The sequence below is a fragment of the Dama dama genome, chromosome 16 (assembly GCF_033118175.1).
Source record: "Dama dama isolate Ldn47 chromosome 16, ASM3311817v1, whole genome shotgun sequence".
Taxonomy (NCBI): Eukaryota; Metazoa; Chordata; class Mammalia; order Artiodactyla; family Cervidae; genus Dama; species Dama dama.
This window is the reverse complement of record NC_083696.1, coordinates 12,176,045-12,195,616: the sequence shown is the minus strand read 5'-3', so window position 1 is coordinate 12,195,616 and position 19,572 is coordinate 12,176,045. Positions and strand designations below refer to the sequence as shown.

The window sequence follows — 19,572 nt, the reverse complement described above, 5'->3', positions numbered from 1 at the left end:
CTCAGATTTATGGTCACAGAGTTTTTCCACCCACATACATGCTTTAGTTATTAAACACGGACACAAAACATTCTAAAGTGGACCCACTGGGACAGTACATCAAATTGAGAAATGGTGTGCACGGGAGTTGATGAGTAGTAGACTTAATCCAGACTGTAAAAAAAATCAACAGAAGAAACACGCAAAAGACCAAACAATCTTGCAGTAATGCCAAATTCCACCATCCATCCTAAAAATATTCCAGGAATAAAGAAAATGTGGATAGCAAAAAGTGCAGTTATGAGAATCCAAATGACAGTGAAAGAGGGCTAAATGACATGTCACTCAAACTGCTAATTTACTACAAAATAATAAGGTAAAAATTCAAATTGATGATTAACATTGTTATCAATCAATATAAAATATTTCAGCTGACATGCTAAATGTCCATACAATATAACTGAGTAGCTGTTAGCCCGTAAAGTCAGAGATATTAGGGAGTCTATTCTTTTGCTCACATCAAGTGGTCAAAGGAGAAAGCAACCTCGAATGATACCTGGGTATCAGTTTATGGTTTCACAAATGACTGAGGCAAAGAATACAAGGGTACTGACTTAATATAACAGAAAGAATAAACCAATGGGCAAAAACATGCTTGAAGCATTCTCATTAAATTTAATAACAAGGCTAGACTGTCTCATTACTTCTATGTGGAAAGTCTAGCTAATATAATGAGGCAAGAAATGGAAATGTGTAATTAAAAAAATTTATATTTTTTCAGATGAAAGAGAATTAAATTGTGAGGAAATACTGAGAAATGTTGAGAAAGAGTCATGCATGGGATGACTATTTTAATTACAAAGTTCTGTAATGACAACTGACTGGTAATACCTAAAAATTCAGTTGTGATAAAATAGGAAGGCAATTTTTGGAGAATTTTACTGTATGGGGAAATTTTCAATATGCAGCTTTAAAAATAAAACTTAAAAAACATTCTTTCACTACATAATTATATATGTACTTATATACATATAAAAAAGAGTAAAAGATAAAAACTATAATAGTTATATTTTTGTTTCACCTAAAACTATTAATTGATCTATTATTTACATAATAAGGAAAAGATGCAAAAATTATTTGTAGAGAAGCACTTGCAAATGGAAGTCAGTAAAATCTCTGAATGGTTATCTTTGAATTAAAGGTATATGGACTATTTCAAGATAAAAATTGATGAAGGGTGTTTTAACCATGCCTGGTGGTCAATAAAGATTTGATACCCACTGAGTTAGCTTAAGAAAAGCAGGGGGGTTATTGGAAGTATATAAAAATCTCTCTCCAAACCTAAGAGCAAGGAGAAGAAATGGGCTTTAAGAACTAGAACCAGGAATGATCAATGCTGTCTTCAACCTTCCATCTCTTTCCTTCTGGGGCCATGCTGCATCACGTTTCAGCTCCTGTCACACAGACAGGATTCCTCTGGTTCTCTCTGCATAGTCTTACCTCTGTTTCCTACCTACTGGGAAAAAAGTTCTACTCTCTCAGAGTTCTTTGGGCCTGAGTCCAAATTCCCAGGAGAAAGATTACAAATGATCCATCTGAAACGCTGGCTTGCCACCCACAATCTATCCAGAATGGGGCAACTCCACAGGAGGACAAAGGATTGAGGAGGAAGACGGGTGTGAGTCTCGGGGGAAAATGGATGTTGACATGGACTACGGAAGAAATGAGCTACAAGGGAAAGGAAGAATTCAACGCTGTGCCTGGACCTGTCCAGCAGAAAAACTGCTTTGGAAATTTATCAGGTCAAACTGTCCTTCCAAAAAAACACCAAATGCTAGGAGACATGGTGTAGAGAATTCAAGTGTAAACACGTAACTGAGAAAGTAGAAACAAGTTATTTATGATCCAAAGCTGTCAGGAAAGAAGATGTCTTTTTACCAGGCATTTCAATAGTAACTATGAAGGAAAGTTCAGCAGGAGCTTGTACATGTGTGCGTACTAAGTCACTTTAGTTCTGTCCGACTCTTTGCAACTCTATGGGCTGTAGCTTGCCAGGCTCCTTTGTCCATGGGGTTCCCCAGGCAAGAAAACTAGAGTGGGTTGCCATGCCCTCCTCCAGGGGATCTTCCTAACCCTGGGATTGAACCTGCATCTCTTGCATCTCCTGCATTGGCAGGCAGGTTCTTTACCACTAGAGCTACCTGGGAAGCCCTGAGCAGGAGTTCAGAATATATTAAAAACACAGAGACTCTAACCATTCTATTGTAAATATCTGGGCTTCAGGAACAACCCAACTTTTCAAAAAGCCAGATGTATTTTACATGAACTGCGCTGATGCATGGGAGATTCCAAGAGGTTGGAGGTTGAGAGGAGATTTTCAGTTCATGAACTTACTGTGTATTGTATTTGGTATAATTAGCCTAAATTTATTAAAAAAAAAAACACATTTAATTGTAACATTTATTAGCATTCTAAATAAATGACATTTGGAAGTTTATTTCGTCTTTTGGTTTTTTTTTTTAATATTTTTGTTTTGCTTTGCATTTCAATTTGTATGAAGAGCTACATTAATTGCCATTACAGTGTTTCATTTTTTTGTTTTTGCAAATCTTTTTTTTTAATCATTGGAGTAAAACTGCTTTATAATGCTGTACAGTTTCTGCTATACAACCAAATTAATCACCTGTATGTATACATTTATCCCCTCCCTCCTCAGCCTCCCTCCCACCTCCCCCCCACCCCTCTAGGTCATCACAGAGCACTGAGCAGAGTTCCCTGTGCTATGCAGCCTCCCACTTGTTATCATGTAAGTGTTTCATATCTTAGAAAAAACTGTAATTAGGCCCCAAATGGTTTACAGCTGAGTTTGCATAGAAGACTTATCATATGTATATATTTAAGTGATTAATCAAAGACTGTAGTCATATTTACATCCATCATCATTCAAAGGTGTTGACTTTTAAAATCACTATAGTATAGTCTCTAGTGAACTAAACAATTCATATAAATACATGCTTAGAACACTGACAATGTTCCTTAAATATGCACTGAATACATAAATGAATCCAGTTCATTACCTAAGGTACTTGAAGAAAGATTTGTCTAAGCATTGACGATCATGGAGCCGATTGCTAAAGTGAGGTTTTCTTATCTGAAGAAACTACTAAAATAGTCTTACGGGTGATTGTTTTTCTTTTGTGAGCTGGAACGGCATATTTAAAAAAAAAGGAATGTAATTATGCAGGGGAACACTGAGTATCCCAGATCAGGATAAATTAATTTAGTTGGAAGACCAAGTTTTATACTGAGGCTTGGCAAATAAATTTATAGACTGAAGTTTACACATTATGACATTTTGAGACACGGTGTAGAAGAATCTAGGACTAAAAAAATGGACCAGGAGAGATCAGCATTTCAGTAGGAACTGTCCTCTTCCCAAAGGCAAAGGTTCCAATGCCTGCCCCGTTTCCGGGTCTCAGGTTTTCACTTGATTCTCAGCTCTCTGATGGTATAAACTAGAGGAGGGTGCTAGGCAGGGGCTGAAGGAGATTGTGCAGGGCTGCACATGCGTGCGTGCTAAGTCGCTTTAGTCGTGTCCTACTGTGTGTGACCCTAAGGACTATAGCCCACCTGGCTCCTCTGTCCAGGGGATTCTCCAGGCAAGAAGACTGGAGTGAGTTGCCATGCCCTCCTCCTGAGGATCTCCCCAACCCAGGGATTGAACCTTCGTCTCTTCCATCTCCAGCATTGGCAGGTGGGTTCTCTACCACCAGCACCACCTGGGAAGCCTGGAGGACTGCAGAGCATCCATGAACTCCGAGGACTGTATCACTCACAGCTGGTGGGTGGCTCTCCTTAAAATGTGGACTATTCAGTGCTTGTTACTTTAAACCATGGGTCCCAGGGCCAAATCTGAGACCACAGAGAAAGTCCTACATCACATCCTGTTGCCGATGAGTACTTAAAATGTAGACTTTTACTACTCACTAGATACAAACAGCCTAAACTTTGGTATCTTTATTGCTAGAAACTTCCAACAATAACTGGCTGGAATCACCATTTTGGGAGCAACATTTAAAAGCCAAGCATGCATATTTTGAAGGAAATTGTGACTAAAGAGAAAACTTGGCTAGAAAAAGTACTGAGAAAAACACAAATAAGCAAGTAAAAATTGCCTAATTTCTTTCAAAGTCAATGACAGATTCATTTGGAAAGGTAAAACCAACAAAACAGAATTAAGACGAGGCTGTATTTGCAGACATGACTTGATTGGTGTAGGTCAAAATGAGTGAGCCAAATTGAAAGAGATGCCATTATCAAAACAGTCTATCAAATAACACAGCTGAATGCGGCTAAACACCCTTTACCAACAACAGCAAGCAAACAGGCTGCCTGTTTCTGCATAGGACAAAAATTATGATTAAAAAAAATGAACTTTGAGAGCTAGGGAAGAATGGATTATGGAAAATGGGTCCTTTGAGGCATTTATTTGCATGTGATGATATTAATGGATTGTGTGTGTTAGTCGCTCAGTCGTGTCTGACTCTCTGCAACCTCAAGGACTGTAGCCCACCAGGCTCCTCCATCCATGGAATTCTCCAGGCAAGAATACTGGAGTGGGTTGCCATTTCCTTCTCCAAGGAAATTAACGGATTAGAGAACATCTTTCTGCACTGAGAATGTCTTTTTTTTTTTTTAAATGAAGGAGAAGGAAAGAGTGGCTTTATTTCTTTGCCAGGCAAAGGGGGAGCACAGTAGGCTAGCGCCTCAGTTACTGCCAAGACTGTCTTTGATGAGTGAAAGTAAGAGGGATGGATGGGGTAGTGGGTCAGCATCCCTCTCCGTTGTGTGACAAGCCAAAAGGAAGGCCATGTTCCCCTAACCTCTCAGCACGTGATGGAGTCAGTTTCCACCATCTGCACCCTCAGCACTCTGCTCTATGTCACATCGTGGCCAGCCATCCGAACTCCTCTGAGCAAACGGCGAAACAATCGCTGTCATCTGTGTGCAGATTTTTATGTGAGTTTCGATCCTCAAGACACAATGCCACATGAGGAAGGAGAAAGGGGACAGCTGGGGGGCATAACAGAATCTGTAGGGTCTGTGCTTTCAGCCCAGGACAATTCTCCTGTTCGGATGGGTTCAGCGCAACAGCATTTGGTGCTTGACAAAAAAAAAAAAAAAGATTGGAACTGTTTCACTTCAATTTCCTGGTGATCCGCTAAAGTATCATTTTTATTTCTTAAATATGAGCTGTAATGTGGGATGGAATATAAAGTTCTCACGGCAATTTAGTAAAAGCTGAGATTTAAAAGGATTTTTATACTTGAGACCAATCGCTTCAGGCTACACCTCTAGATGCCCCAAAGGCATGTCTTCAATCATGTGTCCAGATGAGCAATGATATGTCACTTCCCAGTAAGTAACACATGCTCATTATAACTAGTTTTTCAAAGGCAGAAGAAATGGACTTATATAAATAAGTATATTACGTATTGATAACTATGGTGCATATTTTGACATTTTTCTTCCCAGTTGTTTTATTGAGTGCATTTATTTTATGAAACTAGACTTTTACATATAAACACATAGAAAGTTTTGGCTCATTTAATATTTGGCCAATTTACAAGGCCATTAAATAGCCTTTAAAGATAGGATGTTATTGAATATATTTCACCGTGAATATGTTTTTATTTTGTTAAACTTGGAACTTGTTTTTTTCTGCCTCTAGTTTCTGGATGTAGCGTCAGCCATCAGAGTTACCCTCCATCCCCCTACCCCCCCACTCTCACCCTTCCTTCCCCTGGGAAGGGGGCTCCCTCAGCCTCCCCCTCTCCCCTTTTCTTTGGCCTCTGGCAGCCTGTCTGCGTTTTATAAAGATAGGCTCCATGTGTCGAGCACTGCCTGCTTCTGGGGATGCAAGTCAATCCAATTCAAAGATTCACTATTAGGGAGTGGCACCTGAGCCACATTCTGTATTAACTCGATGAAGGCATTCTTGATTCTCCACCTGCCTTCTGCTGTATTCAACTGATTCAGAACTCAGAGGTGGAAAGGTGTCATTTATTAAACCCTTCCAAATCACAGCCAGACTGTATTATAATTCAACTGATTTAGAACTGTTGTATTATAATTCAACTGATTTAGAACTCAGGAGAGGTGGGAAAAGGTGTCATTTATTAAACTCTTCCAAATCATAGCCAAATTGTACTATAATTCAACTGATTTAGAACTGTTGTTATTATAATTTAACTTATTTAGAATTCAATAAAGGTGAGTCATTTATTAAACCCTCCCAAATCAAAGTCAAACGGTTTCTAAATTCCTATTCCAAACAATGCTGGGATGAACATCCTTTTACAGGAATCTCGGTATGTTTACTGAATGATTTCTTATGAGAAGCTACCTCTTTGATGGGTAATAACTTAGTTTTACTGTTTATACTTTTAAGACTGCAAACATACTGACAGTTTCCCATATTGCTCTGGAAACATACTGCCAATGTTTAAATACACAGATGTATTGTGAATGTTCTACATGAAGAGAAATGCAGCTATTAAGAGAAAGATCTTGAAGACAGAAGAAAGAAATATTCTGCAGAAAATCTTCCTTGACTGAGGGAGGAGACCCTTACTCTAATAAAGGTAAGGAAGTATGATTAAATATGGAGGCTCTTAGGTTTAGAGATGGAACTACTAGAAATTTGAGACTTCATATCTGAGAAAATTAGAAGTATGTGTACTAACTGTATACACATTACATACATTTTAAATATCACTGGAAATTTTATAAAATTGTGTTTTACATTAGCAACCAGGATATCCTATAACCAGTAGAGCAGGATGGACATTAAATAACGAAAACTTCCAGGACCATTTCAGAGGGAACTAATAGTGCAGCAAACTCATGTACCTCAAAATATATTTTCTATACCCACTCTTGAACTGGAAAAATACCCAACTTGAATTTTACTTATTAAACGACTAAGTGGGCTTCCCAGGTGGCTCAGTGGTAAAGAATCCGCCTGCCAATGCAGGAGATGCAGGAAACATGGGTTTGATCCCTGGGTTGGGAAGATCCCCTGAAAGAGGAAATAGCAACTCACTCCAGTATTCTTGCCTGGAAAATCCCATGGACAGAGGAGCCTGGAGGGCTACAGTCCACAGAGTCATAGAGTTGGACGTGACCAAGTGATTTGAGAACAGGCACATGCACACAGATAGATACACATGCGTGCACACACACACAATGACTAAGTACATTTACTCTATAAACTTTACTCCATAAACGATTCAGTCTTACAATAAGCCCTGCTAAGAACTTTCTTTCAAATGTTTTTTTCTCTATTAATCTCATAGGAAGTTTTGTCCTTAATTTTGAATGACATCTATTTGCAAATCAAGCTACAAAACAAGGTAGCTGTCAACATATTTAGTTATCAGACCCTCTCCTCAAGGTTACAGCTTTCACATTCACTGAAGCTAAGAAGAAAGTATGCTCTGAATTTGAAAAATTGTTATTGCTTGACCCTTTACACAAAGAAAATGGCAACTGCTTAAATGACCTCATGACAAAGACAGATAGCAAGGAAGATGAATATTTTAAAAATCTTTTCATCAAAATAGATTAAGAAAATGCACCTCCTAATGGACTGCAGACTTCATTTTCTTCCCACTATCATTCATTTCAAGTGAAGCACTGAAACAACATTCATGGGCTACAACAACATCTCAGAGAATGTTTCCTATCCACAATTAGCCCCCAAGCTAAAGCAGGTTACTGTATGTAAGCAGATCCTATGCCAGAAATACATTCTTCATACGGCTGGGGAAGATTTAGAGAACAGTCTTAAAAATCTATGGGAAAGACTGAGATAATACAGAACAGGAAATTCCTTTTAATGTAGAAGTCTCTTAACCTGACAGCTTCCTCTGAAAAGTCAAAGGAGAACCACATTTTCCCGAAAGGTTCATTTGGGTTTACTAAACTGACGACAAAATATTGATTATATTTTGTGGGATGCATTTGTTTCCCCGTGATGCTCAGTATAATCTTTTATTTGGGGGTGAATGCCGTATTATTTAGAGGCTTCTGGGAAACTAAGATAAGAAGTTTCTGTTGCCAAAATTTAAATGGATTGCTCAGGAACTTTGATAGCTTTTTTTCTAAAGGAAAAAAAGTATGATCTAGCACAAGGACAAAGGTATTTTGCAGTTAGGCAAGGCCTGGCTCTGCCATCTTGAGCTGGGTTAGGCCATTTGAGGAAGACACAAAGAGGGATTTCCAGACATTTCTTTGGTCACACACACACACTCTTCCTGACACACCGGTTTGGTGAAAACCCCTCATCACTTCCTGACTATCCACATTCTTCTTCCTCTTCAGTAATAAAACTCCATAAAGCTAAGGATGGGATTGAGACCAGGTTCCCCCTAATGAGATCTCCATGGAAGTATTGTGTGGATTGCTACAGTCTTCTTAAAGAGCAATGTGACTATCTTTGTCCTTTCTTCCTTCTGGGGTGTGGAATGAGCCCCTGATGGTAGGAGCTCCAACAGCCACCTTGGACCATGAGGTAAGCAGAAGATGATAGAGCAGAGGGCTGAGAGCAAGAATTCTGGATCCCTGAAGACAGAGAGTTGCCATATTTCCTCTGACTTTTCTACTCAAGACTTAATTTGAGAGAGAACCAACTGTTTATCATGTTTAAGCCAGTGGTACTTTAGATTTTTCTACTACATCCAGCTAAATTTAATCTTAGCTAATTTACTGGTTAAAAAGCAAGCTCAGAAGACAAACTAGAAGGGATTAAGCCATCTCAGGGTCTGCCAATGATTTGTCCGTGTTACAGTGTGGAACACAATCAAGGATCACAAAATGAAATTCTAAGTATCAGGTGGGGGTGGTTAGTCTCCAAGTCATGTCTGACTCTTGTGACCCCATGGACTATAGCCTGCCAGGCTCTGTCCATGAGATTTCCCAAGCAAGAATACTGGAGTGGGTTGTCAATTCCTTCTCCAGGGGATCTTCCCGACCGAGGGATCAAACCCAGGTCTGTCTCTTGTATTGCAGGTGATTTCCTGCGTTGGAGGCAGATTCTTTACCAAATGAGCCACCAGGGAAACCCAAGTGTCCGGTGCTGATTAGTTGTGAGAAATCACACCCAGAGTCGTTACACATTCCAGTCTGTCAAGAGTAAGGCTCCAAACTCAGAGTTTTAAAAAATGCTAGCTCCTGATTTTAAAATGCCTGCCAAAATTAAAACATATATTAAATATGCATGTATATTTTAAAACACACAAATACATACACACACACACACAGGCCATATATATATATATATCTCACACATATTGAAGGCCAATTGAAAAGCACCCATGGAATGAATATAGCTTTAAAGCCACAGTGTTTGTCTTCTGGGTTAGACTGGCATTATATCTTCTGTAACACTTTCAAAGCTCTGGAGATGGAATTCCCTGCTTCCCCCTGGCTTTTGATGCAACTCAACACATGAAGGTAATATAGTAAGATGTGGGTGGGGGGTGGGGGGAGGGGAAGAGAAAGACCAGATGACAAATCAGATGTCTCAACTGACTCTGCCTTTGGCATTTACATAGCCTTGTAAGTAGCATTTAGCTACCTAACCTCTCCTCGTATCCATGTCTTTTCTGTAAAACTAATTCTGTTAAATCCTAACATAAAAGTGCTTTGTAAATTACAGTTTGCTTTACAAATTAAAGGTATATCTGGTCAAGAATGGCAGATGAATGGATAAGGAAGCTGTGGTACATATACACCATGGAGTATTACTCAGCCGTTAAAAAGAATTCATTTGAATCAGTCCTAATGAGATGGATGAAGCTGGAGCCCATTATACAGAGTGAAGTAAGCCAGAAAGATAAAGAACATTACAGCATACTGACACATGTATATGGAATTTAGAAAGGTGATAACGATAACCCTATATGCAGAACAGAAAAAGAGACACAGAAATACAGAACAGACTTTTGAACTTTGTGGGAGAATGTGAGGGTGGGATATTTCAAAAGAACAGCATGTATACTATCTATGGTGAAACAGATCACCAGCCCAGGTGGGATGCACGAGACAAGTGCTCCGGCCTGGTGCACTGGGAAGACCCAGAGGAATCGGGTGGAGAGGGAGGTGGGAGGGGGGATCGGGATTGGGAATACATGTAAATCCATGGCTGATTCATATCAATGTATGACAAAACCCACTGGAAAAAAAAAAAAAAAAAAGAATGAATACATTTAACAATTCTCCTTCATGGTCATTGTTACAAGAAATCCTCTCTAGCACATTTTTACCACGAGGACACCGGGGGAGGCTTTCCTATCTTTTGACCACAGAAGCGAAGTAGAAAAAGCAGCCTACCCTTCCTCTGTGTTTAACTATTAAGTCATTGACCAAGTATCTTCATGATGCATTTCAACCAAACGTCATAGAATACTGGTAGCCAATAGTGATGTGTCTTTAACAGTAACACAGATACACCTTCTGAATACATTTCACAGTGCCCTGTATGCTGGGAATAAGAAAACTAATAAAATATGCAGATACTAGACTAAGAAGAAACTGGAATTCATATTTGATCATTATTTGTGCACGTGTCCCTCCCCCTCTCATGATTTTCAGCACCATCTTTACCTGGGAAATATATAAGAGGTCTGGGTCAGTTTAAGCACTGAGGCTCCATTCATGCATTCATTCACATGTCTAACGTACTGACGGGATTACAAAAGAAGTTCCTATAGAAGGCCAAGGCAATATGAAAACTGTTTAAAAGTTTAAGAAGCACAAAAGAGAGACCATTTTCAGAGGCCCATTTAGAAAGATCATCTTTCCAGCATCAGAAAAGAACTTAGCTCCCTCAACAGTGAGAAATTCATGACATTTAAAGCAAGGGTCTCTGATTCTGGAGCAGCTGAATCCACTGTAAACTGAATGACTCCCTCCCACCCTTTCCAACAGGGAAGGAGAACCTACACCTTCCTTATTCCTTCAGCATTCAGGTCATCAGAAAGACTGCTGCACAGACTATTATTGGTTCATTGCATGAAAATAAAATAGTTCTAATTTTATTCATCAGAGTTTTCATCTACTAGCCTCTCACACAACTCCAGGTTTTATCAGAAACATAAAAGCAGATACTTTTTTCCTACGAGGCTGAGAGTGGAATACTCCCCAGGTAAAGACGCGAACATACACCAGTGTGGACATATAATGATGATCTCCTTTCCTTGAAGCTAGAAGGAGTCTCTGCCTATCTATTCCCAGTCTTCTGTCCCTCTAAAGCACAGATTTTTGGAGAGGCAGGCTATTCCCCACCAGAGGATCATATTTCTGGAACTCTGGAGCAAAAAAAGAACTTTTTTTCAAAGGAAGCTCCATACTATGTTTGTATAACAGATAGCCAAAGTGAAGTGGAAGGAGGGGCTCTGATTTTATTATAATGTGAAATGCTCAGATGATGAAGAGTTTTGCATGCAGAAAGGGGTCAACCCAAAAAATACACACTTGAGGAAAGGCAATTTATAAATGCATGATGGAGAGAAAAACCAAGAAGAAAGGTTGTTCTGAAATAGTCATCCCTTGGAAAGGAAAAGCTGAAGAGCATTTCGTTTATTTTTTAAAAGACTTTCATGTAATTAAGTTCAAGGTGCTAAATCTTTCCCCTATTCTATTGATTGTGTGTCTGGAAAGATCTGTACTAACTGCCAAATTCACTGCTTTTGTCCTGTACTCTTTGATAAGTGTTGGGTGTGGTCCCCAAGAAAAAAATATCTACACTGCAGTTCATCCATTCAAATAAAGTGCGTCCAAGCATATATTCTCTCATTAAGTGGTACAACTCTGACACCCTATAAAAAATGAAGCAACACTGTTATCTTTTTTGTTTTGTCAATCATATGTACTGACAGATAACAGTAAATTTCAAGTTGGTAAAGAAAATTCTCCATCTCGAGATTTTATATAAGAGGAATAAGATGTCTGAATTGGGAGGGTAGTCATGTACTTGCAAGCGTGTCAGTATGTGTATGTTTATGTGTTTGCATATTTGTCTGCCTGTGTTTGTGGCTGTGGATAGCTGTGTGGTCATTCACTTTCAAACGGAAAAGGTCTGAAAAGCTAATTTTCCTGGGGTTTTAAGGTTTGAAAAACCTCAAAAATGTACCTGTGGTTTCCAGTTTCACATCAAGGCTAAATCACAATCAGTTCCAATATCACCATTCTATGCACACAGGGGAACCTAAAAAACTGTCTCATCTCCATGAAAGAAATGTCTCAATTCCCAAATCAAACTGCACAGCTTATCATTTTCAAACTAATCTTGTGATAAAACAGACTTTGATTCCTTTGCCAAAATTCCCATTAAAACTTCTTCTAATGCCATTTCTAAACACTGATCATCTTCTATCAAATTTCTTCATGAATATCTCATTTAATTAAACCTAAGCATGCTCATCAGAGGCCTGGCAAAGTTACAATAATGACATGTAGGTTGCCAGGTCAGACAGGAACTGAGTCCAGCTGACCCTCTCCTGCACCTTCTCATAACCCAACCAAAATGAGAAAAGGAAAATAAAGTCAAGGGAAAGTTCAGTTAACACAAACGTTTGAGAAATCCCTGCTTGTTGGATTACAAATGGATCCAGATTGAAGAAAGGCACTGGGACCCCTTTGGCAATTTTACTTTCCAAGACAGGATGTAGTATTTGGAAGGAGAAGGCTGAAGACAGAGTAGGTTTTGAGGAGAGCAGTTCGTACTCAGCTCATTATGCATTTAACTGTTTTGGATCAACAATACTGAGAGGCCCTGGGCAGACCTGGCCAAGCCAAACAGAGGAGCTGGTCTATGGCAAATTCTTCCTGATGCTTCGAGGTTCTTCTCCACTAGGAGTAGAGGCCAGCAGAAAACTAAGCCTATAAAACTGAACCCTGTCTGGGGCAACTATTAATAGTTCAATACACAGAGGGCATCTTTAGTGAGCTCTTTTCTCTCATAAAGGCCTTTCAATCGTCGCAAGACAGGGGAAAAAAAAGACAAATGAAAAGTAGATTCAATACACTGATAAAATGGTAGATGCTGTCATCATAAACAAAATTCAAAGGCAAGTGAAGCACAGAGAAAAAATACTTGCCGCAGACTTGGGGACAGAAAGGTTAATATTATTAAAATTTAAAAGAGTATTTACAAATCACTAAGAAAAAGAACCACTTTCAAATAAAAAATGGTTACTAATCCCCAAGTACTTTAATAGGAATTTTTCAAAAAAGCTATATATGGCCAGTGTATTAAAAAAGTATATGAAAAAAGTGTTCAACCTCACTAATAAGAAAGGGCAATATAAAAATGAGATTCTATTTTTCACATATAAATTAGAGGGTCATGTTCAAATGATACTAACCTGTGTTGGCTGCATCCTAGATATGGACCTAGGCACTGCATGTAGGAGTATAATCTGGTACACATTTTCTGCAGAGCCACTTGGCACAGATATCAAAGGCCTCAAAAACAGGCATCTTCTCTGAAGGAATAATACCCACCAGTTCAGAAATTTGTATTCAGTAAATTATTAGAGATACGAGCAAAGATTTGGTCTCACCATGTTGCTCTTAACAGCCTGTGTGTATGTTAATCGCTCAGTGGGTGTCTGACTCAGTGAATCCAAGGACTGTAGCCTGCCAGGCTTCTCTGTCCATGGAATTCTCCAAGCAAGAATACTGGAGTGGGTAGCCATTTCCTCCTACAGGGGGTCTTCCTAACCCAAAGATCGAACTAGGATCTCTTGCAACAGGTGGAATCTTTACCATCTGAGCCACCAGGGAAGCCTATAACAGCCTAAATACATGATAATAGGTAATTACATGATACAAATAAATGCACATCCTGTAATGGAATACTGTGTGGCCATGAAAAATGATAAAGTAGAAACGTATTTCTTATTGTGGAAAGAAGACTGCAAAATATGATGGAAAAGTTAAGTTAAAAAAGAGAATATACAATATGATGCTTTTTTTGGTAAACATTATTTATACATGATATATGTATATGTATGAATATATACCTATTACCTGCTGCTGCTACTGCTGCTAAGTCACTTCAGTCGTGTCCGACTCTGTGCGAACCCATAGATGGCAGCCCAACAGGTTCCTCTGTCCCTGGGATTCTCCAGGCAAGAATACTGGAGTGGGTTGCCATTTCCTTCTCCAACACATGAAAGTAAAAAGTGAAAGTGAAGTCGCTCAGTCATGTCTGACCTATTACCTAGACAACTGCAAAAAGATCAAGATAGATATGTGCCAAAATATTACAGTGTATTTTCAGAAAATTTTCTGATTATTTTATCTTCTAAGATAAACACTGATTATAAGTAAAACAAAATGTGTTTTTAAAAAATGAATCAAAGAGAAAAACAAGCATCTAGATATAGAAGTCATGTTTAAAAAATCAATAGTTTCTTTACATCAAGAATAATTATTTACCTGCTCATATAACTCAGTAACAAAACAAAATCCAATCCAATTGAAAAGTGTGCCATAGACCTAAATAGGTATTTCTCCAAAGACATATAGACGGCCAATAGGCACACAATAAGACACTCATCATCACTAATTGTTAGAGAAATGCAAATCAAAATTACAATGAGGTAACACCTCACTCCAATAAGAATGGCCATCATCAAAAAATCCACAAATAGGTGGCACTAGTGGTAAGAGATGTGGGTTGCACATCTGTCATGACATAAGAGACATAAGAGATGTGGGTTGGATCCCTGGGTTGGGAACAATCCCCTTGAGGATGACATGGCAACCCACTCCAGTATTCTTGCCTGGAGAATCCCACGGACAGAGGAGCCTGGTGGGCTACAGTCCATGGGGTCTCAAAGAGTCAGACATGACTGAAGTGGCTTAGCACAGCACAACAAGTGCTGGAGAGGGCGTGGAGAAAAGGGAGCCCTCCCTCACCACTGGCGGGAATCTAAGTCAGGGCAGGTGCTATGGAGAACAGAATGGAGGCTCCTTAAACTAAACACTGAGTTGCCGTAAGATCCAGAAATCCCACTCCTGGGCATATACCCAGGCAAAACTATAATTTGAAAAAATACATGCACCTCTATGTTAGTAGCAGCACTATTTACAATAACCAAGACACAGAAACAACCTAAACATCAACAGATCGATGGATAAAGAAGATGTGGTACGTGTATACAATGGAATATTACTCAGCCACAAAAAGGGATGCAATAATGCCATTTGCAGCAACATAAATGGACCTGGAGACTATCATACTGAGTGAAGTCAGTCAGAAAGAGAAAGACAACTACCATATGATATCACTTATACATGGAATATAAAATACAACACAAATGAACATGTCTGTGAAACAGAAACAGACTCACAGATATAAAAGGAAAGACTGTGTTTGCCATGCGGAAGGGAAGTCAGGGAGGGAAGGACTGGGAGTTTGGGATTAGCAAATGTAAACTAGCATATATAGGATGGAATAATAATGAGGTCCTACTACATAGCATGGGGAACTACATTCAATATCCTGTGATAAACCATAATGGAAAAGAATATGAAAATATATGTATAACTGAGTCACTTTGCTGTATATCAGAAATTAACACAACATTGTAAATCAACTATACTTCAATAAATTTTAATTTTAAAAAATAATTGTTTAACATTTAATTTGAAAAGATGCTATTCATGATAGCAATATTGAATAGAATAAATTTAAGTCTAAATTTGAAAAATATATGCAGGATTTAATTACTAGAAATCTACAACTTTATTGAAGGGTATGAAAAGAACTGGTTAAAAATGGACATACTATAGTCTTGACCTGGAAGGACTATAATTATAAAATGTAAATAATGCCCAAGTTAATTCTATATTTTATATATTGAAATCAAAATCTTGGTTGGTTTCATTTGGAATATATGAAAATGAATTAAGACTTCATATTAAGTAATAAATATATAAGAACTGACTTAAAGAGAAAAAAATAAGAAAATGGAGACTTCTCACGATATGGTATTTAAGTAGATTGTAAACTTATAATAATTAAATCACTTTTGCAAAGCTTAAAATTAATAGATAGCAGGATGAACTATCCTATCTCCAGGATAATAAAAAATTCATAGAAAGCCGGGAGAAGCTCAAATACCCATAAACTTTTAGTGTATGACAAAAGAGGCATTCAATTAAATTGGAAAAGGATGAATGGCTAGTAAACACATGATGCTGGCGAAACTGGTTAACTATTAAAAAATAAAATTAGATATCTTTGTCATACCATACACTAAAATAAGCTCCTGATAGATTAAACTGTGAGATGGGAAAATACTTCTCTGATATGGGAAATGAGAAAGCCATGCTAAGAATATAAGCAAATGTAGGATCTTAAAGACAAAGTTTGATAGATTTGACTATATACAAATTTAAACCATCCATTTAACCACACTGTGATAAACAAAAGCAAAAGGCAGTGAACTGGAAAAACATTTGCAGCATGTACACAAATAGCTACCAGTCTTACTAACATGAAGAGCATTTACAAATGATCAAACCAACAAACATAGTTGCAAAATGGTCAAAAACAAAGACCAGGTAATCATCAAAGGAAAAATACAAATGTCCAGTAAATGTATTAGAAAATACTCATTCCATAATAAAAATGAAAACAATTGAATTTGCTAAAATGATACCTCGGCTCACCTACCAAATAGGCAAAGACATTAAATATATTGGCACATGTTACTGGTGACCCTGTGGCAAAATTACTGCTGTGGTACTCTGCTGAAGTGAAGTGAAAGTCATTCAGTTGTGTCCAATCCTTTGGGACCCTATGGACTATACAGTCCATGGAATTCTCCAGGCCAGAATACTGGAGTGGGTAGCCTTTCCCAGCTCCAGGGGAATCTTCCCAACCCAGGGATCGAACCCAGGTCTCCCGCATTGCGGGCGGATTCTTTACCAGCTGAGCCACAAGGGAAGCCCAAAAATACTGGGGTGGGTAGCATATCCCTTCTCTAGGGGATCTTCCAGACCCAGGAATACAATCCGGGTCTCCTGCACGCAGGCAGATTCTTTACAAACTGAGCTATGGGGTGGGGGTGCGGGGGAGGGAAACTCTGCTGATGGGAATGCAAATCTATACAACTCAAGGCAGACCTGGACAAAATGTATCAAGTAATTCACAGATGTTCACATCTCTTAATTTAGCAATTTTACAGAAATTCTTCCTAAGGAAGTAATCAAAGGGGTCTATAAATATTTGTGTTTACAAAAACCTGTGTTCAACAAGAGGTGACAGGTCAAATAGATTAGAGACTATAATAAACTAGCAAGTAAGGTAGGCACATAATAACTACATTATATTAGATATACAATGATATAGATGATTTCATGATATAACAAGTGAAAAATGTAGGCTACAAAACTGCAAGACACTAGTTTGTTTTAAAGTATGAGCAGATGTGCATACTGGGCAAATATTCAATCACATCTAAACAGTGGCTTTTTAAGGGTGATGAGATTAGAGGGTCTCCCCCCCTTTTCCTCCTCTGGTTTCATTCATTCCACACACACTGGCTTGCGATCGTGTGCCCAGCATCTCTATATGCTCTAAATTTTCTTCAAATGAACATGCATTACACTGTAATCAGAAAAAGTTAAATTTTGGCAAAGTAAAAAATCCAGCATCTGAAACTGACTTCCTTCCTTTAAAAGTCTGGTAAAGGACTCAGAGCAACGAAGTGCATATTGAAAGTATAAAATCACATCCCAATGAAATGTTCAGGTCACTCCACCTCTTACCTTTAGCGACACTTCCTAAAACATACTCACCTGTTACAGTTTGCCCACAGTTTGTTCCTACGGCAGTGAATGTGAACAGCATCTCAAGGACTCCTTCCTAATAGAGTTCTCAAAGACCACTTAATGAGCCTGACATCTCTTTAAGCCTTTAGAATTCATCCTTCCAAGGGAACCCCCTCCCTCCCACAACAGGATAGGTATGATTCTGACTCTGGAGATGGGGACGCTTGACTTGGGGTGCTACTGCTGGCCCAAGGCTGAGCCCGGCTTAAGGCCGGGCAGGCGGTGGTGGGTGGGAAGGGCACCTTACCGCGGCTTGCTGGAAGGCGCCTTTGGTGTAGGTGCCACCGCCTCGGTAGGTGATGGCCGGGATCTCGCGGCTGAGCAGCGCGCACTTGTGTTGGTGCGCGCGGCGGGAGGAGATGTAATCGACGCGCGGCACCACGTTGTTCTTGGACGAGAAGGTCACGATGGCCACGCGCGTGGCCGTGGGCACCACGGGGAAGTCGGACAGCAGCTTGCGGACGAACTTGAGCTCGCTGAGGAAGTTGGCCTGGCCCACGCTGGACGACTCGTCCACCAGGAAGACGAGCTCCAGGCGCTCGCTGAGCTCCCGCAGCCGCCGCACGCGTCGCCGGAACGCCTGGCCCAGCCGCTCCACTTTGCTCTCCGCGGCCGCCGCGTCCTCGCTGGGCGCGGGCGGCGCGGGCAACCGCCCGGGGGCTCCGGGCGCCGCCTCGGGGAAGAGGCGGAAGCTGAAATTGCGCGACGGGGACAGCTGCTGAAAGGTCGCCCAGCCTGAAACCAGCGCCAGACCCCAGCAACAAAAGGCCAGGCGCGCCCACATTGCGCTGGAGACGGAGCGGCCGACCTGAGCGCAGGCGTCTGCCGGGCGCGGAGAGATGCTCGGGCGCCGGGGTCGCCGAGGGGCGTGCGCGGCGCGGGGCGTGGGACAGCGGCCGCGAGCCTCAGCGCTCTCTCATCTGACACTGGGGACACAGCCCAGACTCCTCCGGCAGCCCGAGGGTTAGGGAAGGAAGGCGCGCGCTCGCTACCCCTCTCGCTCCCGTCTCTTCTCTCCCCTCACTCCTCCTCCTCCTCCTCGCTCTCCCTGAAGCCTATAAAATGTTTGAAGGCAAGGGGGCAGTCAAGAAGAATCTCCCGCTTCCCTCCTTCTCTCCCTCCTCTGTCTCTCCCTCTCCCCTCGCCTTCCTCTATCTCTGCCTCTATCTCTCTCCTCCCCCTTCTCCTTCTCCTCCCAGGTTCAAGCCAAAGACTCTCTGAGATTCCATGACACCAGAACCCCGCGTCTGTCAGCCTGTCAACATTCCCGCAGCAAGCGCACCAGCGCCGAAGCCCTGATTGATCCCATATGTCTGGCAGGAGCCGCAGAGGAATTCACTGGAGATGGATCCAGATACCGAGAGTGCCACAGTAATTGGAAACACTTTGTAGAGGAAAACACACACGAACTGGCCAGGGAGTTGAAAGCATCCTTTGAAAATTGCTTGCTCACCTTTTGTGTCTCTTTCCCCTTCTCCGGAGAAGCCTCAAAGCCTTCTCCAAGTAGGTGTTTTATTCGACTTTTGTGGTGGGGCTTTCTGATCAGTGGGGTGTGTGTGTGTGCTCTTGAGGGGTCCCCTCCGATCACAATATATAGGGGTTGCATCTACCCCTATGCAATCTATAGAATGAGTGTCGTGGCGCTGCACGCATGCATTTATTTATTCATCCATTTGGTCA

The 19,572-nt window shown here is 40.4% G+C and overlaps 1 protein-coding gene across 1 annotated transcript in view; it reads right to left on the bottom strand.

Annotated features, from left to right (window-relative positions):
* SVEP1 (sushi, von Willebrand factor type A, EGF and pentraxin domain containing 1) overlaps window positions 1-18,691 on the bottom strand; it is a 191,405-nt gene extending 172,714 nt beyond the window's left edge. The window contains exon 1 of the mRNA XM_061163442.1: window positions 18,140-18,691. Within this exon, the coding sequence (XP_061019425.1) occupies window positions 18,140-18,676 (537 nt within the window). The 5' untranslated portion in view covers window positions 18,677-18,691. The remainder of the gene's footprint in view (window positions 1-18,139) is intronic.
* Between the last annotated feature and the right edge of the window lie 881 nt (window positions 18,692-19,572).